The sequence below is a fragment of the Nyctereutes procyonoides genome, unplaced genomic scaffold (assembly GCF_905146905.1).
Source record: "Nyctereutes procyonoides isolate TBG_1078 unplaced genomic scaffold, NYPRO_anot_genome, whole genome shotgun sequence".
Lineage (NCBI taxonomy): Eukaryota > Metazoa > Chordata > Mammalia > Carnivora > Canidae > Nyctereutes > Nyctereutes procyonoides.
Genome location: NW_026575146.1, coordinates 76559883 through 76585978, shown reverse-complemented (window position 1 = coordinate 76585978; position 26096 = coordinate 76559883). Strand labels below are relative to the sequence as shown.

Here is a 26096-nt window from a genome sequence, read left to right as displayed (position 1 = left end):
CCCTGCTTTCATCTCAACTCATATGCCAGCCTCTGCTTCCCATGAACTGCAGCCTTATCTGGCTGCCATCAGATGCCTCCCCAGCCGCTGACCACTAGCTCTAAGAATGCTGTCCCCTAATACCCCAGCTACCCCAGGGCACCCAGCTCCCAGCCAGCCACCAACAGCCAGCCACTCAGAGTCTGCTGAGCCTGGATCACTCCAACCAGTCCCACTGTGGAGGTTTCAAGTATCACCTGTTGTTCCCCCTACCCACTGCACCTGGTAACTAATGCCCAGAGCTCTACCTATAGCAACCGCCAATCCTAGCCCACTTCACCAGTCTTCAATCCCTAAGTCCCAAAGCGTCTCCTCTTTAGCCACTGCTGTTCATCTACGTCCTCCAGCACCCGTTTCCCAATGCCTAAAGCCCTCCTCTCTCATCCATGGGGCAAAGCTGCTCTGGCATGATAGTATAATGGTTAGGAGCATGGCCTCTGGAATCAGACTGAGTTTGGATTCTGAAGCCTGAATTTAGCCATGTGACTTCTTTGGATCTCATCTGTCAGATGGAAATCTTACCTCTTAGGGTCCTTTTTAGAATCTAGTCAGGTCATATCGCACAGATAGTTAGCATAGCTGGTGCTCAGGAGATCTTAGGAACTTGCTGGGCAGGAATGCCAGGAATGCGTTTGTTATGATCATGTTTAGCTGTATTCACAACAAAACCCAAATTAACAGGGGCTTCAACAGGCTATATTTCTCTTCTCAGATAAACAGTGGTAGATAGTCCTGGGATGGTGTGGAGGCTGTAGGATCATCAGAGACCCAACCAAGCTCCTGCCATTTTCAACTCATTTTCCATCTCATGGTCCAATATGGCTGTCAAGGCTCCAGCCATCACACCCATAGTCCAGCCAGGAGAACTTAAGTCACATGATGACATTTAGCTGTAAGGGAGGCTGGGAAATACAGTCCCAGCAGCCCTGAGTCTTTCTGAGATAAGCATAATTTGCCTTTGCTGGTCAGGTTTATACAGGTATATGTCTCAGAAAGAGACTCTCCTTTATAATGACATACAATTTTACCTTCCAATTTGGGAACTGGTGACTTCTCATTTAGGTCTTCCATGTGTGGGGTTTTCACTTTTTGGGTGGTCTCTATAACTTGGGTGAGGGGGGCACTTTAGAGCCTCTTCAACATCCCTATTTTTTGGAAAAACTCCCCAGCCCTGCAGAAGCATGGTTTGAACCCTGGTTTTACAACTTACAAGCTATGTGTGACTGAATTATTTTGCCTGTTTGCTTTTTTTTTTTTTTTAAGATTTTATTTATTTATTCATGAGAGACATAGAGAAGCAGAGAGAGAGAGGCAGAGGGAGAAGCAGGCTCCATGCAGGGAGCCTGATGTGGGACTCGATCCCTGGACCCTGGGATCAAGACCTGAGCAGAAGGCAGATGTTCAACCACTGAGCTACCCAGGCGCTCTTGACCTCAATTTGCTTATTAAGTGCGAATGGTGATAATGCCTACCCCAGGGTTCTCCTTGGGATTAAAGGAGGCCACGGTGATCATGCATTTAGCTCTGTTAGGTCACTGGAGTTTGGGCATGGCCAGAAGTTGATGCTAAAGCCACCCTATTTTCCTTCCCTCTCATCTGTGCAGGCCCGTTCCTCCCACCGTCAGCCCTGCTGCCGGACACAGACTTCTTCCCTGGCACCGTGTCCCTACCCGGCCTGGAGCCCCCCGGTGGGCCGGACCTTCTGGACGACAGCTTTGCCTATGATGACAGCACGGCCCCCACACTTTTCACCATGCTGGACATGCTGCCCCCCGCGCCGCCACTCGCCAGCGCTGTCACGGGCAATGGGGCTTCAGGGCCCGCTGTTGGAGAGCCTTCCGGCCCTGAGCCAATGACGCTGGACTCATATCAGGCCCCAGGCCCCGGGGACGGGGGCACTGCCAGCCTTGTGGGCAGCAACATGTTCCCCAACCAGTACCGTGAGGTGGGCTTTGGGGGAGGCCTCCTGTCCCCGGGGCCCGAGGCCACGTAGCCCTGAGGTGCTGGAGGAGAGGCGCTGGGTGGGGAGGACTGGAGGTGGAAGGGGCCGTGCAAACCCAACGAGGATGTCCCGCACCTCCATACCCGTGGGCCCCCAAGTGGTCAGTCTTCCGACCTCCTCATCCTTCTTAATGGGACATCTTTGGCGCTGGTGAGAAGCTCCGTAGCACCGGTTTCCCCTGAGCCCATTTTACAAATGAGAAAACCGAGTCCGGAGAGGAAAAGGGGCTTGGCTCCCATGCACCAGCTTGTAAAGTTGCCTCAGCCCCCACGAGTGGGGGCGCCTTCTCCAGGTGGATTCTGGAGTGTACATAATGGGAGAAAGGTGCAGATCCTCAGCTCTCCTCCCCCGAGCTTGAAGGTGGGGGATAAAGATTGTTTGTTGTGAGTCTTCCCAATAAAGATGAGTTTTTGAGCCTTGGGAGTCTGCTGTCTTCTCCGCTGGGGAGACCCCAGGGCGCTCCCGCACGAACCCGCGGGGATCTCCTCTGCTCCGCCTTTCTCGGCAGCATCCTCCAAGACCCCGCCCCTCGCGTCCAGACCCCGCCCCCTCGCGCCCGGGGCCCGCCCCTTCGCGTCAGCGGAAGCGCGCTTCTCCACGTTCCGCCCCTCCCTTTCGTGCGGCCTCCCACTTCCGTTTCCGGTGCGGGCCGCGCGCGAGCGCAGCAGTGGGAGGCGGCGACGAGCCGGTGAGTGCAAGCAGTGGGCCCCGACCTTCTGGCTTTCGGGGGGGCGTCAGCCCAGCTTCGCCCCAGTCTCGGCCTTTCCCCGGGCTGCTGTGAGCCTCTGCTCGGCCCCAGCCCCGAGGGCCGCCGGCCCCGCACCCCCTCCGGCCTGCCGCGCCTCAGGCCGCGCCCCTGTCCCCGCGGTGGGCCCAAGCTCGCCGCATACGACCCCGCCGCCTACCACAGGCCCCACCCCCCTGTCAAAAACCTTACCCTGATCCGCGAGGCCCGGACGCGGTCCCCGAGCCCAGTCCAGAGCCTCGGGCTCCGCCCCTGTCTACAAGCCTTGCCCCTGAGCGCAGCCCACCCCCTCCTGTCTGCCAGCTCCGCCTCCCTGTCTCCACTCCGTTTTTCAGCATCCCCCGCCCCCGCCTTTCGGATTCCGTCTGTAGACCTCAGTCCCCCTCTGATCTTTATTTACAGCACTCCTCTATGTTCCCCTCCCTCCTCCAAGCGTTGTCGTCTTCCGTCCACGCCCTTCACCTGCCCTCCATCCCCGCCACCCCCCACCCAAATCCCCCACCTGCGCCCCATACCGCTACTCTTTTGCCATTAAAGTCTTTCTTCTCTTCTTCGCCTGCGTTCATCCCTTACCTCCCTAACCCCCACGGGTAGCCCCATTTCAGCTCTTCTCTCTCCTTAGAACTAAAGCCCCACCTGCTTAGGGTCCACCTCCAGACCTTACTTCAGACATTCAGTCCTAACATTCCAAAACCTTTCACCAGTGATTCTAGTGCCCTGAACCCAGGATACTCCTTTCCCGGGATGCTCCCTCCAGAATCTCCTGGGGTTGGGGGGGTTTCAGAACGCCCAAGGTCCTGGATCAGAGTCGTCAGGAATATGCTTCAGTCTCTTGCACACAGTTCTGCAGCCTCATTTTGCTTCCCTGAAGCTGGTGTTTAGGATCAGTCTCATCACCAGCTTTGTTAGGTGACTTTGATTCTGCCCATATGGTGTTTTTTTTTTTTTTTTAAGACTTTATTTATTTATTCATGAGAGACACGGAGAGAGGCAGAGGGAGAAGCAGGCTCCACGCGGGAGCCTGTGGAATTGATCACTGGACTCCGGGATCACACCCTGAGCCGAAGGCAGACGCTCAACCGCTGAGCCACCCAGGCATCCCTGTCCATATAGTTTTTAACAGCCCATCTCACACTCCCCCTGTCATTCCCCAGGTTGAGGCCCCAAGCTTGGCCTCACCACGATGTGGCACGAGGCTCGGAAGCATGAGCGGAAGCTTCGAGGCATGATGGTTGACTACAAGAAGAGGGCAGAGCGGCGGCGGGAGTACTATGAAAAGATTGTGAGTACTTGACCTTGATCTGGGGTGGGACTTTCCGGGGGTCCTGCTCATCCCGGTAAGGTTTGCACTTGAAGATACACCAAAATATGACAAAAGAGCCCAATTTCCTCAGGAGAATGTTAATTTCTTGAGCATAATAACTGGTAAAAACCAGAGATGTTCTCTTGGTTAGTATACTGTGTTGTTTAGTGTGACCTCAGAGTAGAGAGCTGGTGTTAGCAGGAAGGAGGAAGTTTTTGTAACACTCAGAACGGTCCAGATACAAGACTGAGCACCTTCTGAATATTGTCTTACTGCTGTATTTGCAGTGCCCAGAAAAGCTCAACTGTTCCTGAGGTTTGGGTGGGCACCCTGTAGGAATGCCATCAATATTCATTTAAGTAAATCTGATCACTTCTCCTGTTTGATGCTTCATTTGCTTTTAGAGAGAAGACCACACTCCATCCTGTGACCTAAAAGACCCTATGGTCTGACCTCTATTAGCCTCTTAGCTTCATCCTTGGGTAGCTCCACTGACCTTTTTTCCCATATCTCTCACCACTGGGCATTGTACTCCCTTTACCTATTTAAACTCCTACTTGCCATTGAGACCCCAGCTTGAAATGGCACTTGGGTACTACGTTCAATTCTCCTGTTAGATGATATTAATATAGATGTTCCCGTTCACTATTGGATCACTGCTTTAGTTTCTTAACCTGGTCTTCTGGTCTTGATTCCTGCCCCCTCCAATTAATCATCTTCAGCAAGGCTAGAGAGGTCTTTCTAAAGCACAAGGCTAACACTGTACTTCTCTTTCTCTGAACTCCTCCATGGCTCCATAGTGCCCTCAAGAGAAAGCCCAGGCAGCCTTCGAGCCTCTTTACAGTCTGGATTTTTGCATTACACACCCTTCCCCCACTGCCCCAGACTCATGTCACCCTGCTTTCTGCCTCGTTTCTTTACTCAACCCATCTGACCTCTTCATCATCTAGGGTCAATTTCTCTAACACAGAAGATGTATAAAGAATATCAGTTTATTTTTCAGAATTATACAGCCACAGGGCCTTTGCATGTGCTCTTCCCATACCTGGGTAACAACTGCTCATCTGTTGGATCTCAATCCTCAAGGAAGTCTTCCTTCAGCCTCCATAGTCAGGTGTCCCCTATAATGCCATTACAGATCTCTGTTCTCCCCCTTTAAAGTTTATTTATTTTTAAATATATTATTTATTCATTTGATACAGAGAAATACAGAGAAAGAGGGAGAGATAGCACACATGAGTAGGGTCAGAGGGAGAGAAAAAAAAACAGAAGCAGACTCCCTGCCGAGCAGGGAGCCTAATGTGGGGCTCTATCCTAGGACCTGGAGATCATGACCTGAGCTGAAGGCAGACTCTTAACCATCTGAGCCACCCAGGTGCCCCCCTCCTTGGAATTTAACACACACATACCTAGCTCTGTAAGACTGGGGAGTAGTATCCAGGTCACCTTTGCATCCTAAGGTTGGGGCCAGCAATATGGTTTGAAAGAGTAAATGAGTAAACCTGCTCATAGCAGTTACCATTTTAATTGCTCCTTTTGGGCACCCGGCTCCGCGAGAAGAGCTTTAGATGCATAGTTTCTTTGAATCTCGAGAGTCACCAATGAAACAGAGGCTGCTATTAGCATAGGGGAGGAATCTCTGAGAACTCCTCGCTTGCCTTCTGTCACCCAGGAGGGAACCACTAGGCTGAAGGAGAGCCCCTCTCTGGTGGTGGTGGAAAAACTGTAACATGATGGTGAGGGCAGGGCCCAGGTCTGTACTGGTCCCAGTTGAGGCCCCAGTGTGGGCTGGGAGCACAGTGCTTAGGAAGAAATGGCTGTTATGAGCTATAATAAGGGTTCATGGTGTGCCAGACCCAGTGCCCACTACTTTGGTGCGTTCTTTCTAGTCCTTTGCGTGGCCCCAAGAGTTGGGATTGATCCCTGTATTAAAGATGTTGCTGATAAAAGCGGCTGGTGTTGTTAAAGCGTTTATGTGTTAACCATTATGTGCAAAGTGCTTGACGTGTGGTTCATGCTTCATCAGATCCTCACTGCAGCCTTGGACAGGGTTCTTGTGTCCATTTTACAGATGGGTGAACTGAGGCTCAGAGAGTCATGATCTACAGTCACATAGCAAGAGGGCACAGCTGGCATTCTAATCCAGAGTCTCTGAACCTTGACCTCTCTTAGCATTTCACCTGGGCTTTCTGCTGGAGAGATAGAAGCTCTGAAAGGTGAAGCACCTTCTCCCAGGTGACACATCCTGGAGGCAAAATACTAAAATGTTTAGGTCCTTAGACCTAAGTCCAGTGTGACTTTGGGCAAAGTGACTGTCTTCCTGAGCTAGTTTTCCTTTTTTGCATGTGAAATGATGTATCAGGTTTGGCTATGAAGATAGAAGTTCATTTCCTTTTCCCCTGAAAGCCCAGAAATAGCTTGCTCAGGGACCATTTTGTTGTTCAGCTGAACATAGATTCTCTTACTTGTGTTGTCTGAAGGTCTAAGAGGGCTGCTTAAGCTCTAGCTATTGTGCCTGCATTCCATTCAGCAGGGAAGACGAGAGAGGGAAAAGAGGCAAAAATGCTCACACCAGTCTTTAAGAAAGTTTCTAGGTATTTGCACACAACACTTCCACTCGTCTAACTGGCCAGAAAGAAGTCGCAGGTTCCCATACAGGTGCAGGGGAGTCTTAGAGGCATAGGCTTTATACTGCGTGGCCTTGTGCCAGACATATCAGGAGTCTGTTACTGTTGAAGGAGGGGGAATAGATGTTGGTTGCCAGCTGATAGTCTGCCACGAATGGTGGGGGATGAGTGCTTCCCTCACGGGGCTGTTCACTGAGATGGGGCACATCGACCTCAGTGGAGACCTGCCCAGGGTGACTTGCGCGGTAAAATGCTAGCTCTTTTGTTACTGAAGTTCTTACTACCAGGTAGAGCTGGAATTGACATGGTGTAGAGGAAAGAGGGCTGGAGTTGGGTCACTCTGAAAGGCCAGGGACTTCAGGCTCTTGTCTGGTTAGCTGGGGAGCTCCCTGAGCTTTCTTCCCTCCCCCGCCTTGGGACAGTGGTGATTATCGGTCCCTCTCACTGGATGACGGGGAAGAACTTCCAGAACAAGAACAGTGTCTGTGGGGTGCTTGTGGTGTGGGTCTGTACAAGCCGCCATTGTCCCCGTACGCAAACGTGATCAGCATTCAGAACAGAGCTGTCAAGCTGTGGGCAGTGGCTGAGGGCTGTTTTGAGGAGGGGATGGGGCTGCTCACGTGGGTCTCATATTATTCTTGGGCTGAGAGGAGGCTGTGGGCAAGTGTTGAAGAAGCCGGGGTAGTTGGTGGCAGGCTGAATGGGTTGTGTCCACACAAGGCTGGTTTCTCTGTTCCTGGTTTGTCCTTGGTGGCTTCTCTCTCGCAGCTGACCCTGGTTCTGTCATGGCGCTTGTCCTTGTCAGCTTTCTTCTTTAATCAGTGGTTTGGATAAAGAAACAGAATTCTCTGTTGATAAGAAAATGGGAAATAAACAGTTCTCAGTTCAAGCATTTCCTCCTCAAGAGAACCCCAGGCTGACCCACTGCCCTTCATCCCTGCTGCTTCCCAGCCTAAATCAGGCATTCCCCTGGGCTCTCCCATCCCAGTGCGGCCCACTCTAGGTCGTCACAGTGTGGGATGGGTCTGTCCCCAACACTGGCCTGTGAGCTGTGAAGGTGGGGCTGGGGCTGTGTTGGTCACTGCCGTGGCCCTAGAATGGGGCCCTAGCACGTAGTGGGTGCCTGCTTATCAGTTGAATGAATGAATGAAAGAGTCCATGAGCTCCTCTGACTCCATCTGATGCTGGAGGCAGAACAGTTCAAAGGTTAAGGAGAGATTTTAGATCTCACAGAGGTATTTGTACACCCCGTGTTCTTTGCAGTATTAGTCACAATAGCCTAGATGTGGAAACAGCCTGTCAGTCGACTGGTGAAGGGATAAAGCAAATGTGATGTGGTATGTCCGTTCAGTGGGATACTGTCCAGCCTCAGGAAGAGGTATCCCGTCACATGTTGCCACATGGAAGAACCGCGGAAACATTTTGTCCTAGTGAAATCAGCCAGTCACCAAAAAAAAAAAAAAACAAACAAACAAACCAAAAAAAGGTGCAGGATCCCATGTAAACAAAGTATCTGAAGTAGTCAGTCCCTTAGAACCCCTAGAAACAGGAAATAGAAAGGTAGTTGCTGGGTGGGGGGAGTCCTTCACTGGCTCTAGAGTTTCACTTTTGCAAGATGAAGAAGTACTAGAGAGTCCTTGCACTGCAGGGTACACGGAACTCAATGCTACCGTACCATATACATAACAGCATATACGTAATGGCGGTTAAAGTGGTAGGTTTTCTGTTACAAGCCTTTTTTTTTTTTTTTTTTTTTTAAGATTTATTTATTTATCCAGAGAGAGGCAGAGAGACAGAGGCAGAGGGAGAAGCAAGCTCCATGCAGGAAGCCCGACGTGGGACTCAATCCTGGGTCTCCAGGATCACACCCCGGGCTGCAGGCGGCGCTAAACCGCTGCACCACTGGGGCTGCCCTGTTACAAGCCTTTTACCAGAATAAGAAAAATTACTTAAAAAAAAGAGTGGATTTGGGGGTCAGGCCCATTTGGTTTCTACTCCTAGCTCTGTTGCTGGCATGATTTCAAGCCAATGGGCCACGCCCCTTGATTTCCTTGTCTGGAAGGTCAGTAACCTTTGTCCCATGGTTGAGAAGTTTGAGTAAGGAAATATATATAAAACAGTTCAGGGCCTGGTCTTTAGGGCAGTTCATTGGCTTTTCCAGAATCTCCTGGCAGAGCCAGGCCCTGGACTGAGATTTTTACTCCCCGCCTAATGCATTTTCCTTTCTGTGGTGCTGGCACAGCTAGTGGCTTCCCTGTACCAGTCAGTGTCCGTATTGCAGTGTCCCATGATGGCTGTGGGACCTGGGCATTTGGCCAGGAGCAGCCTCAGGGGTGAGAGGGGGTCTTGGCCAGGGACCGTCACGGGGCCAGGGAGCTGTGGGGCCTGAGATGAGGCATTGAGGTAGGGAAGTGAGGTGTGGGACAAGCGGTTGGATTCCCCCAGCACCACTCCTGCTGGACTCTGTGGTCTTGGGCATATCCCACCTCTGCTGAGTGGCAACAGCCTGGGAGTGGTAAGTACGGGATGGACAGTAGCCCAGCGTTAACCATTGTCATCAGTGACTGACCTCCTTAGCTCTTTGTGGTGGCAGGTGGGAGGAGGAAGAGGCAGTGAGCAGTGCAGGTTTTGGGGAACCTGATGCGGGTGGGTTTTTCCTGAAGGGGCTCAGTCTCCTCATCTGTCAGGTTTCATTGTCTCTTGGCTTCGGTCAGTGGTCCGAGCGCCCCCTGTGGGAAGGGCCCTGCTCTGGGCCCTGGGGAGACCGTGGTGGACAAAGCAGTGATCCCTGCCTTGTGGAAGATATGCTCTAGTGTGGGAGCTGAGTGATGAATGAATGCAAAATGTAAAACCAGGTGGTGGCAGGTGTTGTGAAGAGAACAGGTGGGGTTAAGGAGATGGAGAATAAGTATGGGCTTGTGCAGGAAACTACTGAAGAGTTGATGAAGAAGGCTTCTGGAAAGAGATCTGAAATAAGCGAGGCAGCCACCTGCCAGAGCTTTGCAGGCCAAGGGAAGAGCGAGCACAGAGGTCCTCAGGGGAGTGGTCAAGGAATGGCATAGAGGCTGATGTGCCTGGAGTAGAGCTGGGGGAGAGAAATCAGAGAGGGATGTGGCTGCTAGGTCTTAACAGAATGCTGCCCGCCCCCACCCCCCCACCCCCAGGCCAGGCCATGTGAGAAATGGACTTCAGAGGGCTAGCTGGCAGCAGGGAACCCAAAAAGAGGCTGCCAAGTGGTCTGGGAGAGAGGACATACATGCTGGCCAGACAGTTGTGGCAAGAGGGGTTGGGCCCTGGGGAGGTGTTGCTGGGGGCTTGGCCAGCCCTCAGTGGGTAGCCCTAGTAGCCCTTCTCGTGGCTCTTGCGGGTTCCTCCGATGTGGCACGCAGCAGGATCCCAGCCAGGGCCCCGCTCTTGGGGAGCTCAGTGGTGCAAGGTTTATCCTTTCCTGACTCACGATGACTTGGAATCGTGACCCCCACATAATGTCTCAGGCTTGAGGGGCACAGACTCAGGGAATGTTCTCCTCTACGTCGGTGCCTTCCTAACGGCTGTATTGAGATACAGCTCACCAGCCGTACAGTTCTGTGGATTTCAGTATATTCATCAGCACAGCCTGGATGGACCCCATACCCATTAGCAGTCAGTCCCCCAACTTCCCAGCCTTGGGTAGCCACTCATCCACTTCCTGTCCTGTGGATTTGCCTATTCTGGATGTTTTACAGTAACGGAATCCTACAACATGTGGCCTCTTGTGACCGGCGTCTTTCGCTTAGCGTCCTGTTTTCGAGATTCATCCATGTTGTAGCATGTGTTGGTTCTTCATTCTTTTTTATGGACAATTTTTCCATTGTCAAAATAGGCCATGGTTTGTTTATCGGCCATCTGTTGATGGACATGTGATTGCTTCTGTCTTTTGGCCGTTGTGGATCGTGCTGCTTTAATGTCGGTACAAGTACTCAGTCCTTGGTGGGTACATACGTCCTTTGGAGTGGAATTGCTGGGTTGTATGGCGGTTCTTTCTTTAACTGCTGAAGGACTTAATTTCTCCACATTCTTGTTGGTATTGTTAACGTCTGTCCTCCTTCCCATTTTAGCTGTCCTGGTGAGTGTGAAACAGTGTCTTGTGGTTCTCATTGGCATTTCTCTGATGAGTAGTGCCGCTGATCATTTTTGCATGTGCTTGTGTGGTCCTGGTATTTTTTTTATTTTATTTTATTTATGATAGTCACAGAGAGAGAAAGAGAGAGGCAGAGACACAGGCAGAGGGAGAAGCAAGCTCCATGCACCGGGAGCCCGATGTGGGATTCGATCCCGGGTCTCCAGGATCGCGCCCTGGGCCAAAGGCAGGCGCCAAACCGCTGCGCCACCCAGGGATCCCTGGTCCTGGTATTTTTGAGGCTGGTCCAGGCCAGTGTGCTCACGCCTGGGTCTGAATGAGTGGAGGTAGGGGGCAGGTGAAGAGTTGGAGAATCATATTTTGGCAGGGGCAGGGGGTGTCTTGATACCAACTTTACATTAAGCTGGGCCAGAGCTCAGAGCCTTTCTCCACCATCTCAGGACCCTCTGTCCCTAGGGGTTAGGTGGCCCCATTAGTGCTGCCATCCCTGTGCAGGTCAGATTGCCTCTGCAGCATGGACCACTTGACATCAGAGGTGGGCTCATGACCAAGCTTGGATGCAAGGGGGTGGCAGGGAGTGCAGTGCCGTGGTGACCTCCATCCTCTCTCCCCCTGCAGAAGAAGGACCCAGCCCAGTTCCTGCAGGTGCATGGCCGAGCTTGCAAGGTGCACCTGGATTCTGCAGTCGCCCTGGCTGCCGAGAGCCCTGTTAACATGTAAGACTGACTTTGAAGGGCAGGAGGTAGGGTCTGTATCTGAGGATTGGAGGTCTTGGGAATGGGTGGGGCCATGGCCACGGGCTCAGATGAAACGGGAAGTAGGTTGCCACAGGGGATGTTTCAAGACGACAGGGGCTTAGCAAGTGGCCTCTAGAATCTGGTTTGAGTTTTCCACTTGTGCTTGGTTCTGAGAAATAGGGCCCCAGTTCCCAGGATCCCATTCAGGCCCCTCTTGAGGCCAGGAGCTTGAATGTGGATTCAGGGGGATGAGGGACATAAGAGACTAAGAAGTGGGGGTTGAGGGTGGGGCCCTGGAATATCACTGAGAGCTGAGGTGACAGGGAATGGGCGTGGGCCCTGGGGACCCTAAACTCGTTGCTCCCCATTTCAGGATGCCCTGGCAGGGGGACACCAACAACATGATTGACCGCTTCGATGTCCGTGCCCACCTTGATCACATCCCCGACTACACCCCGCCGCTGCTCACCACCATGTAAGCTGCCCCCCTGACGCTTGCCTGGCAGAGAGTCTGAGCCTTACTCCCCACTCTTTCCCAAGCCCTTGCCTGCCTGTCACTTTCCTGGGAAGGAGGAGGTATGCCAGTGGGGAGCTTCCCAGACTGAACCAGACTCCTCATCCCCTGCTCCTGCTGGCTTGGGGTGTGGCCTACCCTCTTCCTCTGATCTCAAGGCCTTGACCTCCCCCAAAGCTCCCCAGAACAGGAGTCAGACGAGCGGAAATGTAACTACGAGCGCTACCGAGGCCTGGTGCAGAACGACTTTGCCGGCAGTGAGTGAGCTGGGGCATGGCGGGTGGGTAGGGAGGCCGTGGACACAGGAAGACCACTTTCACTCCAGTGCTTTCAACTGCAGGACCTGGGGTTTGCTCCCAGCTCTTTCTTCTGAGGCCTCTGTCTTTGGACCCAGTACAGGCAATGTCTCCTGAGCAAGATAGTCCTGCCAAGGTCACTTCCATATCCCACACCCTCTGCCTTTATGATCTTTGTCCTAAAAAATTTGAGAAAATAGCAAGAACGCATCATATCCCTCTGTGTGTTTCTGCCAGCTTGTTTGGGTCGGAATGTAACTTTTGAAGAGGAAATTTCTTTCAAGAATTTTCTAAGAATATTTACACAAAGTTTGACAATCTGCCAATCCTTTGTGTATATTGGTATCGTTCCTCTGAGCCATCACCATGCTGCTTCACAAATAAAACGGAGGCTCAGGGTTTTCCCCATTCTGGGCTTGCCCGGGGAGGTTTGGACTCTGACAAACTTGGATCTTTTTGTCTGCATTCTGTCTCATCACATCTGCACAACCATCTAGCAGTGGCATCCATTTTACAGGCGAGGACGTTGAGGCTCAGGAGTTGGTGGGAACACTGTCCAAAAAGCTGGGATTCTCACCGTGCCCTTAACCACTGCTTCCTTCTGATGGTTAGCTCTGAGCCTTAGCTCCCCTCCTGAGATGGACTGAGACTTCCCCTCTTAGGGTTTCCCTGTTGAGTTAGAAGGAGGACAGGCCACATGAGGCCCTTAGCCTGGCCAGTCTCAGTCTCCTCCCAGAGAAGGGTGGTGATGATGGTTTCTTTCCCCCAAGGTGGTTGTAAGAGCCCGGTGAGGGGTACATGAAGCCCTGGCACTGAGCCTGGTTCAGTCAGCCCTCACTGTGGATTTGCTATTCTCTAATTTCATTGTTTCTAAGATGGGTGTTCTAGCATCTCTAAAACCAAAGATTGCCAAAGTTCTAGCAATCAGTGAGGTGTTAGAATCAGGGAAATTTATCATCATTGATACTGTTGCTGCTTTTGCTTTCACCCAAGACCAGGGGGTTCTTGGTGATGGAGCCAGAGTTTCCCTTCCTTTGGTCTGACTCTGCATTCGTGCATTGCTATAATTCCTGAGCACCTGTGGTGTGGCAGGTGCTCCTCTGGGGTCAGGGTCTAGTGGTGGGGGGGAGCAACCACAGTGTCCCCAAAGTGGGTGGTGATTGCAAACAAAGGTGGGGTTATAAACAGACAGTGCGCTCTTCTCTGAGGTGCTTGACAGAGGCTAGGGTTGGAGAAGGGTGGAGAGGAACTCTGGTGAGGAGAGGTTGGCTGGGATCTTTCGGGTGGATGGGGGCAGGCAACCTGTATGGCTGGAGCAAGGAGAGTGAGGCAGCTTGTGTGAGACAGGCCAGCAAGGCCCTCTCCCAGGCTTTGTATACCATGATTGGGAACCAGGAAGGACATGGGGGTGGGGGTGGGGCTGCTGGGGCAAGGGACCGTGCTCTGTCATCTCTGGGTTCGCTCAGCCCTCCACCTTGACTTTACAAATAGAAAAGCTGAGACCCACAGAGGGAAGGGGACTTGCCCAGGATCCCGCAGCCCGTCAGGGCCATGTGTTCAATTGCAGGGAAGATCAGAGAAGGCTCTGACACAATGCCGAGCTCCCCAAGTTAGGTGTTGTGGGTAAACAAGAGCTCAGATGGCTCCAAACACATGTAATTGAAACTGAGCCACAGAGAGGCACATGGTGGAGTGGCCCATGAAGTCCCAGTGACATCCAGTGGTCAGAAGTTTGTAGTTTTGAGGGGTCCAACCAAAGGCCTCCCTTGGAGGGATAATAGGAGCATTGCCCCAGTGCCAAGTGCTCACTCTGCCAGGGCAGCTGCTTTACAGAAAAGGAAACCAGGCAGAGAGAAGTTAAGCCCCTTTATGGTCTCATGGCGAGTCCTGCAGTTGCTGTGTCCTCCCCACACAGTTTGATTATCTGCACTCCAGCAACTCTGCCCCTGGCTTAACTTGGGTTGCACTCGTCTTCCTTCCTTCTGCATTCTTGTGTCCCTCACCCCCACTCTGACCCTTCTGTCTCGTACTCTGCTTCAGTCTCAGAGGAGCAGTGCCTGTACCAGATCTACATTGACGAGCTGTACGGAGGCCTCCAGAGACCCAGTGAGGATGAGAAGAAGAAGTGAGTTGGGGTCTGGTGGCATGGTGGCAGTGGGGGAGGCAGGAGGACTGTGAGCCCCACCAGGGCACGGCCTCATCTAGCTCATCCACCTCGGTTTTCTCAGAGTCAAGGCCAGTGTTGGTACACAGTAAGCACTCAGTAAACACTTAGAGGAGGAAGTGGTGGCCTGTGTCGACCCAGGCGTGGGTGTGAGTCCTGCCTTTGAGGACTCCCTCTCTGACTTTTGTTGTGCTCCCCTGCCACAAGGGCTAGGAGGAGTCCTCTCTTCCTGCAGTGAATGGAGCTCGTAGGTGGTTCTGTGCCTGCCCTGTGTGTGTTCAGCAGCAGCCAGTGTCACTTCAGAGGGGGGCTTCTCAAGGCCATGTCCCTCAAGGAACAAGCTGTGGGGGGAGTTGGGGCCTTACCTGCAGCAGCTGGTGGGCAGTCTCCCTTCTGTCTTTGTGCCCTCTGCCGGGGTAGCCCTGTCTTCCTCCTGGGGCAGCTCTTGGCCCACCTGTCCCATAGCAGTCCAGGAGCCTGACTCCTTTCTTCCATCTGGAGTTTCCACAGATGCCTTGGAAGCTTCTCAATGACTGATCCTTACCCATGATCCCACTTTCAGGATGAGGCTGGCACTCAAAGGGTGCTTGGGACTATTGACTAAATTAATTCAGCAACAGACACGCTTGAGGCTGCTCCCCTGTTACGGGCAGAGCTGGGTCACGTTGTTACCCAAGATAACTCTGGGTCCTGCCCTCGAGTCTGCTAACAGCAAGTGCTTAGAAGACAGAAGGGAGCCTGCCCGCTGGGACCTCCCTGACCCCCAGTAGTCATGACCCAACAAGGGTGGGGCTGAGGAGCTCAGGATGGTGCATGATCCAGCCTAGGGAATGACTCCCTGGAGGCCTTGGAGCTGGAGCTTAGGGGAAGAGGGAAGGGCTAGTAGGAGGCAGGTGCAGAAGGTTCTAGGCTGAGGGACTGTGTATGTGAGGGCCTGGAGGCAAGGACACCCTTGGGAGGCCAGAGCTTGGGGAGTCAGTGTGCCCTCATGGCTTGGGATCTGGGCTGGACCCTGCCCGTGGCTCTCCTGGCTCATGGGCTCCCCCGTCCCAGGCTGGCAGAGAAGAAAGCTTCCATTGGCTACACCTATGAGGACAGTACCGTGGCTGAAGTAGAGAAGGTGGCGGAGAAGCCAGAGGAGGAGGAGTCACCAGCAGAGGAGGAGAGCAACTCGGACGAAGATGAGGTCATCCCCGACATCGGTGGGGTCCCCTCTCTGCCCTCTCCCACCCCGCAGTCCCTGGGCATCGTTTTCGTGTCTCGTTCCTCACCCTCTGTGGGACACCCCGCACTTACGAGCCCCATTTCTCCCGTCCCTGCTCCAGGGCACTCCAGTCTCTGCCGTCCTCCATGTCTTACTCATGTGCTCCTCTGTGTCAGCCTCCCTCTCTGTATTTCTCCTTTCTCATTTTAGGATACTACTTCTATGACATTGTCCCCACCTAGGTTCTGTTTCCATTCTTTTCTACTTGGGTCAGCCTCTCTGTCTCCCTCTTTTTGTCTCTCCTCTGGAGAACATGTGTTCATTCAGTCCAGAGCCATCCCTCACCTCCCCTCACCCCGACCCTGCCATTCACTGCTCCCCGCAAATACTGGTAGCTCCAGTTGTCTAACCTCATCCGCTCAGCCAGCTGCTGCTTATCACACGTATATGAGGCATCCATCCCCTTCTCAGAGTGTATCTAGCTCCTAAACACTTCTGACTCACCCAAATCTTCACCCCCCCATCAACCGTCCCCATCGACACATGGTACATTGCTCAGTCCACTGGTCTCGATCGTCCATCTCAGTGCTCATTTGGGTCCTCATTGCATCTCCTCCCCACCCCCACCTAACGCCCCTTGCCGTTGGTTGTGCTCACCTCCGGCCAACCCTGTGCCAGCCTGGGGACGCCGAGATGAGCTGACTCGTTCCCTCCCTGCAGAGGCCTCCAGTGTGGTGGGCATCCCCTCATGCCCCCATCTCTCGGGGCACTGCCCCCTCATCCCCGGTTTTCTCGTTTGGCTTTGGCCCCTGACAGCCTTTCTCTTGGTGCAGACGTGGAGGTGGATGTGGACGAACTGAACCAGGAGCAGGTGGCAGATCTCAACAAGCAGGCCACGACCTATGGCATGGCCGATGGTGACTTTGTCAGGTGAGGCCTGCTGGCCGGTGCTCCTCCACTCTGGCCCAGTGTCCATCCTCACCCCTGTTGCTCACAGCTGCTTTATTCCTCGGTGCTGGTAGGCCTAGCCCCATGGGGGGGGGGGCTTCACACGCACAGGCTCCGGAGCATATGGGATGGTACTTTGACCAGGCTTTGCCTGTGTGGAAACTGAAGCTGCACCCAACTCCGTGTGACCTGCAGCCCTCTGACCCCTAAAAGTTCCCCGGGTTCCCGGGCCTGGTGGACAGCACCCTCTGGTGGAGAGGAGGCTTCAGTCACTGGTTCACTCCCTTACAGTTGCTGATGTGCATGCAGGTCTCACAGAGAATGGCCTCAGTTAACAGAGTATTGGGTCTGAATCCGAATGATCCCATCTGAACATGGCACCCTCTGCTCAGAACCCTCCATGACTGCCCCATTCCTCGGGCACCCAGAGTCCTCACCACGGCCACAAGACCTTACCTGTCTGGTCCTCTCCTCCTCTTACCCACACACTCCACCCCTGTGTAGCCTCTAAGGCTCCACCAGACTTCAGGTCACTGCAGTGTTGGCTTTGCGACTTATTCCCTGTGGTTTCTCCTCAGTTGTCATTTTTCTCCATGTGGCTTCCCTGACCTCCCTCTTGAAAGCTGTAGCAGCTTTTACATGTTCCCTGGCACTTCCTTCCTCCTTCTGCAGTCAATCTTCCCATCTAACTTCTTACTGTTTAATATACTACTCGTCCCATTACCTTGGTCACTGTTTTCTCCCTAGAACGTAAGCCTGCAAGGGCCAAGATTTTTGTTTGTTTTCAATAGTGAATCCCCAGTACATAAAAGAACATCTGCGTGCAGTAGGTGCTCAGTAATCGTGCTGAATGATTGAGACCCCAGGATGGTGTGGGATTCCTCACTTCCTGCAACAGTTCTGCCTATGGCCACCCCTTCTCCACTGTGACCCCCCTCCCCTTGCAGGATGCTCCGGAAAGACAAGGAAGAGGCAGAGGCGATCAAGCACGCCAAGGCCCTTGAGGAAGAAAAGGCCATGTACTCGGTGAGAGCTGGGCCAGGGTGGGGGGGTGGGGGTTGCCTCAGGGAGGGTGCATCCCTCATTAACACAGTGCCCCCCCCCCCAACTCTCCAGGGCCGTCGTTCCCGTCGCCAGCGGAGGGAGTTCCGGGAAAAGCGACTCCGGGGTCGCAAGATCAGCCCACCCAGGTAGGCTAGGTCCCTCCCCTGTGCCTCTGCCCTGCCAGCCTCATTCAGGGCTCAGGGGCAGGGAGCTTGGGCTCATTAAGGGGCCCCCTTTGGGGGCAGGCTTGGGCTTGTGAACAGATTCTTCCTAGTAGGGCAGTAATTGGGGAAGGTTTAGGGGAGGAAAGGCCTCAAGGGGCATGTAGACACCCTGCCCTGCCAGCCACTCCCCTCACCTGCTGGACTTGGGACTCTTGCCAGGCATCACAGGCACCAGTGGGAAAGGGTGTGGGGTAGCTAAAGAGTTGAGAGCAGAGTCAAGGGAAACAGGTCTGTCCCTGAACTCCTATGTGCTTTTCCTCCTGGGTGGTGTCCTTGTCAGATTTGAGGCAAGTGACTTCTCTTGAATTTCAGCTGCCTCCTTTGGAAAGGGGGCACCATCACCTCCCAGGGTTGGGGGAGCACCAGTGCCCACTTTAAGGTCTGGGGCAGGTTGGGATGAGGCGGTCTAGGTTGAGGGGCTTCCAGATAAGCCTGCTGCTGCCTCTTAGTCCTGGAGGCCCAGTGCAAACCCACACCTCTTTTTGCTGCACCATCTCTGGTTAAGGAGAATACCTGAGGATAGCTGTGGCGCTTAACTGAAGCAGTCTTTTGTGGGCTCCAGGCTTGATGTGGGGTCTGGAAAAGCCCCACTGATTGCTGCCATCATCCTCCCTGCTGTACAGGCGCAGTGTAGTGCGTAAAGGTGGGGATTCAGGGCCACAGGGCCTGTGTGATGCTGGGTGAGTGACTGTACTGTTCTGGGCCTCAGTTTGCTGAGTTCTGAGGTGAATGATCCCAGCAGCCATGTGAGAGTTATGAAGAACAGCTGAGTTCACGGAAGTAAAGCACTCAGGACATAGGGAGCATCTAAGTCACTGTGGCTGTTCTAGTTTTACCATCGTCCTTGTTAATGAGCCGGGACCCGGGCTGCAGAACCAGGGCCTTGGAGTAGCAGGAGGGATGCTTGTCTGGGGTCCGGAGCTCAGGCAGGACCAAAGCTGCTGGAGTCCCTGTTGCTTGGGGTTGGGAGGGCCCAGAACGTTGTTTGTGGGGTGTGGCCAGGCTTCAGGCTTCAGACAGATCTGAGTTGGGGTGGGCAGAGGGATCAAGGCAGGGCGTAAGATCTGGCCAGCAGCCCCCTCCTCACTGTGCCTGGTACCTGGCCTTGGGTGCCTTGACTGGGGGAGTGGGCCGAATTCCATGCCTACTCAGATCCCAAGCCCCTACTTGTCCTGTCCCGCTCTTCTCTCCGTAGCTATGCCCGCCGAGACAGCCCCACCTACGACCCTTATAAGCGGTGAGTTCCCAGGGCCCAAGGAGGGGCAGCCAGCAAACTTGATGGAGGGACAATGCTGGGGAGAAGGGGTGGTAGGGGGCAACCTGTAGGCTGTTCTGTGATCATAGACCGGGCAGTGTGTTTGGGTGGGTGGGGGGTGGGTCTTAGCGCCTGGTGTCATCTGCGGGTCTGAATTATTTTTCTGGCTTCCAGAATATTATTTTGCTTTCCCAATTTTTTTTTCTTTAAACGTGAATCTTTAATTTCCTGATCTAAACATGATGTAGTCATATGTTAAAAATGACCAAGCATGATAGAAAGGCCTGATGCAGAAATCATAAGTTTCTTTGATCTAAACTCCTGGAAACAAGCAGTGAGAAATGTTGCACAGAAGGGCCCACCCTGACACACGCTTGTCTCCGGGATGTGGGAGTGGTGGGGGCAGAGGCCTTGAGGGTGTACAGATGGCAGTCTGACCCGGGCACACTTTTCAGAGTGCAGTGTGAGGGACCTGCTGCTCTGGGCTCTTGGGAGGATAGGTGAGATGAGGCAGGTATGTTTGGGTACAGGGTCAGGTCCAGGTAAGCACCCAATCTAGGAACATGGGTACTTTTCTTTTATAACAATGGAATTGTACCACACTTAACCTTATAGAACTTGCTTGATTGACATCTGGGTTGAAGTGATCTTTCCAGGTTAAATCTGTAGATATGTTCACCCTTTTTTAACAGTTGCATAAAACCAGTACAGTTTGCCATCACTCACTTTCTTATTTTGAGGAGGCTCTGTGGTTGAGTCAAACCCTTGCATGGCTGGGTTTCTTTCTGCCCTGTAGTTCTGTCCATTCATGCTGGGTGCCTAGTCGTGCTTGGTGCTACTGTGTCCTCGTTTTGGGGACTGTACTGTATGTGGTTAGCCAGTGAGCTCCCCAGGAGCCTGGCAGTTGAGTCCCTCCTCCTTGCCCTGCAGGTCACCCTCAGAATCCAGCTCTGAGTCCCGCTCCCGCTCCCGCTCCCCGACCCCAGGCCGTGAGGAGAAAATCACGTTCATCACCAGTTTTGGGGGCAGCGATGAGGAGGCGGCCGCAGCGGCAGCAGCGGCAGCCGCGTCAGGGGCCACCACAGGGAAGCCCCCCGCACCCCCCCAGCCCGGCGGCCCCGCACCGGGACGTAATGCCAGCGCCCGGTCGGTAACGCTCACGCTGCCCGCTCTACGCCCCGGCCACCATGGGGGGGACCCGGGGCAGTGGGGGGCCACGGCCCAGGCCCGTGCTGACCGGCCCTCCGTGCCCCGCCTGCAGCCGCCGCTCCTCCTCCTCCTCCTCCTCCTCTTCTTCTGCTTCGAGGACCTCCAGCTCCCGCTCCAGCTCTCGCTCCAGCTCCCGCTCCCGCCGTGGCGGGGGTTACTACCGTTCTGGCCGCCATGCACGCTCACGCTCCCGGTCCTGGTCCCGCTCTCGGTCCCGCTCCCGGCGCTATTCCCGGTCCCGTAGCCGCGGCCGGCGGCACTCAGGTGGGGGCTCCCGAGATGGACACCGGTACTCCCGCTCGCCGGCCCGGCGAGGTGGTTACGGGCCTCGGCGCAGAAGCAGGTATGTGGTGCTGATGTGTGTGGGGGGCAGGGGACTTGGGGGCAGGCACAGCCCTGTGTGAGCGAGACCAGCTTTGAGGGAGGGGACCAGGCCACTGCTCTGGTCTCTGTGAGGAAGCCCTTGGTTTGCAGGGGAGGTGTGCCCTCTGTTCTCCACGTATGGTGACGTGGCTTAGAGCATGGCCACATTCTCAGGACCGTGTGAGGGTCAGGGTGGTGGGAGACTGAGCTGGTCTTCCTGTGGGGAATTCCCAGGCAGGGGTATAGAGACTTGTATGGACACTCCCGAGTGTCCTGTAGTTTGCAGTGGGGACCTGGCTGGCCTTTAGAGCTGGGATGAGGTAGGAAACAAGGCATCTAGGGAGTGGAATGCCCTTTCTGGACTCTTACTTGGTGAGATCAGGGCCGCCCATGCCATGGCTCAGTGGGTGAGATTGGGTTGGGGAGCGGCTGTCTGGCTTTAAATTCTGGCCCTGCTCATAAATTTCTGGGGCTTCATTTTCTTCATCTGTAAAGTAAGGATAGTGTCCTCTCCGTTGAGTCATCGTGAAGGTGTGATAAGTAACGCGTGTGAATGCTCAGTACAGGGCCTAGTGTTGGGCGAGTGCTGCCGTCACCAACATTGTCACCTGTGTTGTGGCATGTGTCTCAAGTGTCAGCTACCTACAGGGGCTGGCAGGTAAAATAAATGGGCCAGGTGGGCCCCGGGTGAACTGGGGTACACGTGTCCCATTCCAGTCAGGGCGTCAGCTGTGCAGTGGCAGGCCTGGAGTCGCCTTATCTTCTGTTCTTTCAAGAGAAGTTGAGGGTCTGGATTTTGAAAGGGTAGTTTATTTTCTCAACATTGCCAACAAATTTGAGTTTGTAAAAACTTGGACATCTCCAGCAGAAGCAGTGCGTGGCCTAGAGTTGACTTCCAGGTCATTGCCTGTAGCCTGACCCAGCGCAGCCATAGGAGAAAGGCTAGGGAAGGGAGGGGCCATGGCCACATCTTGAATGCTAGCCTGAGGGTGAGCCCTTGCTGAGGAGCTCCCCGGATCCAGAACAGAGAAAGGATGGCGCTGCATGTCTCCAGACTGGGTCTTGTGGATCTGTGCTGTAGATAGGTGGGGAGAGTGGGCTAGGGGGTGGTCCCCACTGGACCCCAGCAAGGTGAGAAGGTACTAAGGGTGTGGACGAGGCCACAGTGCCTAGGTGCCCAGACCCGGTCACAGTGTATAAAGGGGAACTGCTGGGTAACCAGGTCCTGCTATCCCAGAGGTCACCTCCCGGGGGAAGAGGTGAGTGCATGTCCCAAGAGTGAGAAGCAAGGAGCCGTCTCAGGGTGGTTGTATCTGGAGGGTGGTCTCTGTGTAGACACGGAGTGAGGCCAGGGAACAGCTGATGGGAGGAGCTGGTGATTACACCTGGACCTACTGTAGGGCCTAGCCAGAAGGTTATAACTTCAGAGCCAGGACAGGGTGTGCGGAGGGCGTCCCTGGCTCCTAATAGCCCCCCATCTGCCCTGCCATACCCCCAGGAGCCGCTCCCGCTCCGGGGACCGGTACAGGCGGGGTGGCCGGGGTCCCCGGCACCACAGCAGTAGCCGCAGCCGCAGCAGCTGGTCCCTTAGCCCGTCTCGCAGTCGCAGCCCGAGCCGCAGCCGCAGTCCCAGTCCAAGCCGCAGCCGCAGCCAGAGCCGTAGCCGCAGCCGCAGCCAGAGCCACTCGCCATCACCCCCGAGGGAGAAGCTGACCAGGCCGGCGGCGTCCCCTGCCGTGGGCGAGAAGCTGAAAAAGTGAGTAGGGGCAGGGCGGGGGTGAAGAAAGTGGTGAGCCTCGGGAAGGGTGGCGAGCTCCACTGTTCCCATTTTGAAGAGAGCTTGGTCCTGCCACAGGAGGTTGGAGAGGGATGTAGCTCTGTCATGGGGTTCTGAGTAGTCATAGCCTTGTCTTGGATGAAGGTTCAGGGGACACAGCCCTGTCCTGAGGGATCCAGGAGGGCCACAGTCCCTCCCTAGGGGTGTGTGGGCCCCAGGGCCTTGGCTATCTGGTCTGAGGGCAAAGCCGAGGTGGCAGCTGTCCTTTTCTTCCTCCCAGGACCGAACCTGCCGCTGGTAAAGAGACAGGAGCTGCCAAAGTCAGTAAGAATTTGGAACTCGCCCGTCTAATTCCCGCCAGCAGCAGTGCCCGAGAGCTGGGCCCGGTGGGCCTGCAGGGGGGACCCGAGGGGGGCCGGGAGATCCAGCCCTGAGGTTGAAGCGAGCTGGGAATGCTCTGCTCCGGGAGGTCCGTGTCCCCCTCCCCTCCTCACCATCCACCGGGGCTCCATCTGCCCCCAGGCCTCCCAGCCCCTTGTGGTAGGCGTCTGCGGCTGGTCCCTCGTCCCATTGTGCCCCTGCAAGTCCCAGGCTCTTGATGAGGTGGGTTGTGGGAGCTCCGGACACCCACCCCCTCTCCCACTTCTTCTCCCCCTTCCCCAGCCCAAGCTGACGCCACAGGAGAAGCTAAAGCTGAGGATGCAGAAAGCACTGAACAGGCAGTGTACGTCCCGCCCCTACCTCTGGTCTTCCCCACTCCTCAGCCTTCCAGCCTGGCCTCGGCCCTGCCTTCTCCTGGACAGGCATCAATGAGGTGGCATTCTGGGGAGAAGCTGGTGTGCGTGCTGTTCCGCTGCCACCATGCTCAGGGCCGTGGCCGTCTGGCTTCTCTCGGTTCAGTTTTGGCATCTGGGAGAGGGAGGGGGAGCTTACGAGGGTACCCCTCAGCCACCACATCTCCTTCACCACAGTCAAGGCGGATAAGAAGGCAGCCCAGGAGAAGATGATTCAGCAGGAACATGAGCGCCAGGTAAGGGTGGGAGTGAGGGGTGGGGGCGGGGTGGGGTGCCAGCCGGCCCACCCTCACAGCCATCTCTGCCACAGGAGCGGGAAGACGAGCTTCGAGCCATGGCCCGCAAGATCCGCATGAAGTAAGACCATCATGCTCCCGTGTCTGGGCCACAGCCCATCATTTCCGGGTTGCCCACCGTTGCCCATCACTTGGCTCATAGCTAGAACTTCGCTGCTTGCTCTGCCCTCAGGGTGGGAGAAAGTCCAAGTGTCTGTCTGGGCCTCTGTCCTCCACTTGCCCACTCCAGCTGCTGTGGCCCCTCCCAGCTGGTGCCCCAGGTGCTCGGGGCCTCTGCTCTTCTCCTTCCTGGCTTCACTCATTGAGGACCTTCCCTGGCTGTCCTGTCTAGAGTAGCACCCCAGAATGCTGTCCTCTAAGCCTGCTGTGTTTCCTTTGGAGTGCTGACCCCTTTCTGGCTCACACCATTTTGTTTCCTCACTTACTGTTGAGGTCTCCCCAGAGTGGACGAGAGGGCAGGCCCGTCTGCTGGGATCCTGCTGTGTGCTCAGCCGCCTGAACAGAGGTGGTGTTCAGCAAGCCAGCCCCGTGGCAAGTTCTTCCTAGCGCAGGGAGATGGGCTCCTCTCTTCTGCCCTTCTGTTTCTCAGCTTTTCCCTCCAGAGCAGACAGGCCTACATCCTGGATCAGGTGGACGTGGAATCTGGTCCCAGCTCTGCCTCTCTGTGACCACGGCCCCCGGGGTGGGCACTGGTACTCTTAGGCCTCACTTTGTGCTCTGCACCCAGGATGGACCTTGGTGACAACCTCACAGGGCAGCTCAGGAATGAGGGCTCGGATATCGTGGGCCCCTTCAGGACCAGTGGGCAGAACTGGGGGCCTGAGTGCTCAGTGCTGACAAGGAAGGGAATCCATGAGTGGCCTGGCCATGTCACCGGTTGCTTGTTTTGAGTCCTCAGGAAGGCAACTTCTTCCCCTGAGCTGAGACTCCTTCCTCTGTAGGGCTTCCAGCATGGTGCCTAGCATGTCAGAAGCCTGCTGGTTGTATTTGTCACCATTTTTGCTAATTGCCTCCCATCGTGTGTTGGGCCTCTGAGGATGCTGCCTGCTTCCATCATTGCTCCAGGACTCAGCATCATGGTTGGTCAGATCTGAGTTCTGGTCCTGCCTCTGCTGTCCACCAGCTGTGGGCCTTTTTGTCTGGACTTCAGTCTGCTTACCAGCTAAACAGGGATGGAATAGTTTGTTCCACCTCACAGGCTTGTTGGGTGAATTTAGTCAGATCAGGGTCAGTCGAGCAGAAGGGGCCCAATAAATACAGCCCTTGGGGTCGTGAGCGCCAGGCATTCTGACAAAAGCTGATGAAGTACTTAGTGTGCGCGTCCCTGTGTTTTGAGAGCACCTGAGTGTGACGGGGAAAAAGATCGAACTTTCCAGCTTGATCCATTATGTTTGTTCAGCAGGCCTTACGAAGCGAGGCTGAGATTCCAGTCCTGGCTCTGCCCAGCCTGTATCCCTGAGCCCAGTGCTTGCTCTCATTTCCTAGCAAGGATAGGGGTACTACCTGCCCCTGGGTTTACTCTGCAACTTAGACTGGGATGTTGGAAACACCTGCTCTGGGCAAGCAACCCGTCCATGCCAAGTTTTATGTTGCCACATGCTGATGCCTGCCTTTCCCCCTGCAGGGAGCGGGAACGCAGAGAGAAGGAGAGAGAAGAATGGGAACGCCAGTACAGCCGGCAGAGCCGCTCACCCTCCCCCCGCTACAGTGAGTATCCCCACGGTCATTCATAATCAGGCTACAAAGATCCCTGGCATGTTTTCCACGTTGCCTACCTCCCAATCAGTTAAGACTCTCATGACCCACACACTTGCTTTAGTCACAAGGGAACTGTGGGTATTCGAAGCAGTGCTCATTGCCACGCATCGGTGCGGGCTGAGGGGACTGGCTGGAAGCACAGGAGTTGCCTCAGCTAGAGGCAGCCCCAGAAGTCCCACCCCAGAGCCTGGCCCCTGGGCATTTATTTGCTTTGTTCTCTTTTCTTTCCAGGTCGAGAATACAGTTCTTCCCGAAGGTAAGCCAGCCCAGTTCCCTGAAGATGACCTTGTCCCTGCCCTGGTTCTTCCATCTCCACTGTGTTCCCCTCCAGTCGCACAGGCTGGTCTCATCCCTGGTTAACATCCCTCCCTCTGCAGCTTGCTCGCCCATCACCAATGCCCGTGGTCACGAATGTGTTGGTGTATGTGTGTGCACGTGCATGTGCATGCACAGCATGGCTGCTTCTACCTAGCCCTCATGGGGGGTCCCCCATTTCTCTCTCCAGGCGCTCAAGGTCCCGATCTCGAAGTCCCCATTACCGACATTAGGCAGAAGCGTGGGGGGGCAGGAGGATGGGGGTGGGGTGAGGGCTCAGGCTGTGATGCTGCTGGTTTTATCTCCAATTAAATAAAATCACTCGTTATTTAATTCCCTTTAGCTGGCCTCCGAGTCATCTG

General features: G+C 54.7%; 2 protein-coding genes across 3 annotated transcripts in view; both read left to right on the top strand.

Moving 5' to 3' along the window:
* The window catches only part of RELB (RELB proto-oncogene, NF-kB subunit), a 29427-nt gene extending 26966 nt beyond the window's left edge, over positions 1-2461 (top strand). The window contains exon 11 of the mRNA XM_055311058.1: positions 1644-2461. Coding sequence (XP_055167033.1) covers positions 1644-2032 — 389 coding nt within the window. The 3' untranslated portion in view covers positions 2033-2461. The remainder of the gene's footprint in view (positions 1-1643) is intronic.
* Positions 2462-2665: 204 nt separating this feature from the next.
* CLASRP (CLK4 associating serine/arginine rich protein) lies at positions 2666-26076 on the top strand. Of its 2 annotated transcripts, XM_055311048.1 has the most exons (21): positions 2666-2729; positions 3941-4068; positions 11455-11552; positions 11947-12048; positions 12265-12344; positions 14424-14508; positions 15601-15749; positions 16585-16681; positions 17647-17725; positions 17816-17889; positions 19163-19204; positions 20153-20368; positions 20484-20774; positions 22293-22550; positions 22852-22891; positions 23235-23295; positions 23543-23601; positions 23676-23722; positions 25286-25368; positions 25651-25675; positions 25925-26076. In XM_055311048.1, exons 2-21 carry the CDS (start codon positions 3970-3972, stop codon positions 25965-25967), a joined length of 2028 nt encoding a protein of 675 aa, XP_055167023.1. In that variant the 5' UTR covers positions 2666-2729; positions 3941-3969; the 3' UTR covers positions 25968-26076. The 2 variants fall into 2 exon arrangements, 1 of the variants encoding a protein (XP_055167023.1); XR_008662559.1 differs by lacking the exons at positions 25651-25675; positions 25925-26076 and having other exon boundaries at positions 22852-22895; positions 25286-25367.
* The last annotated feature ends 20 nt before the right edge of the window (positions 26077-26096 follow it).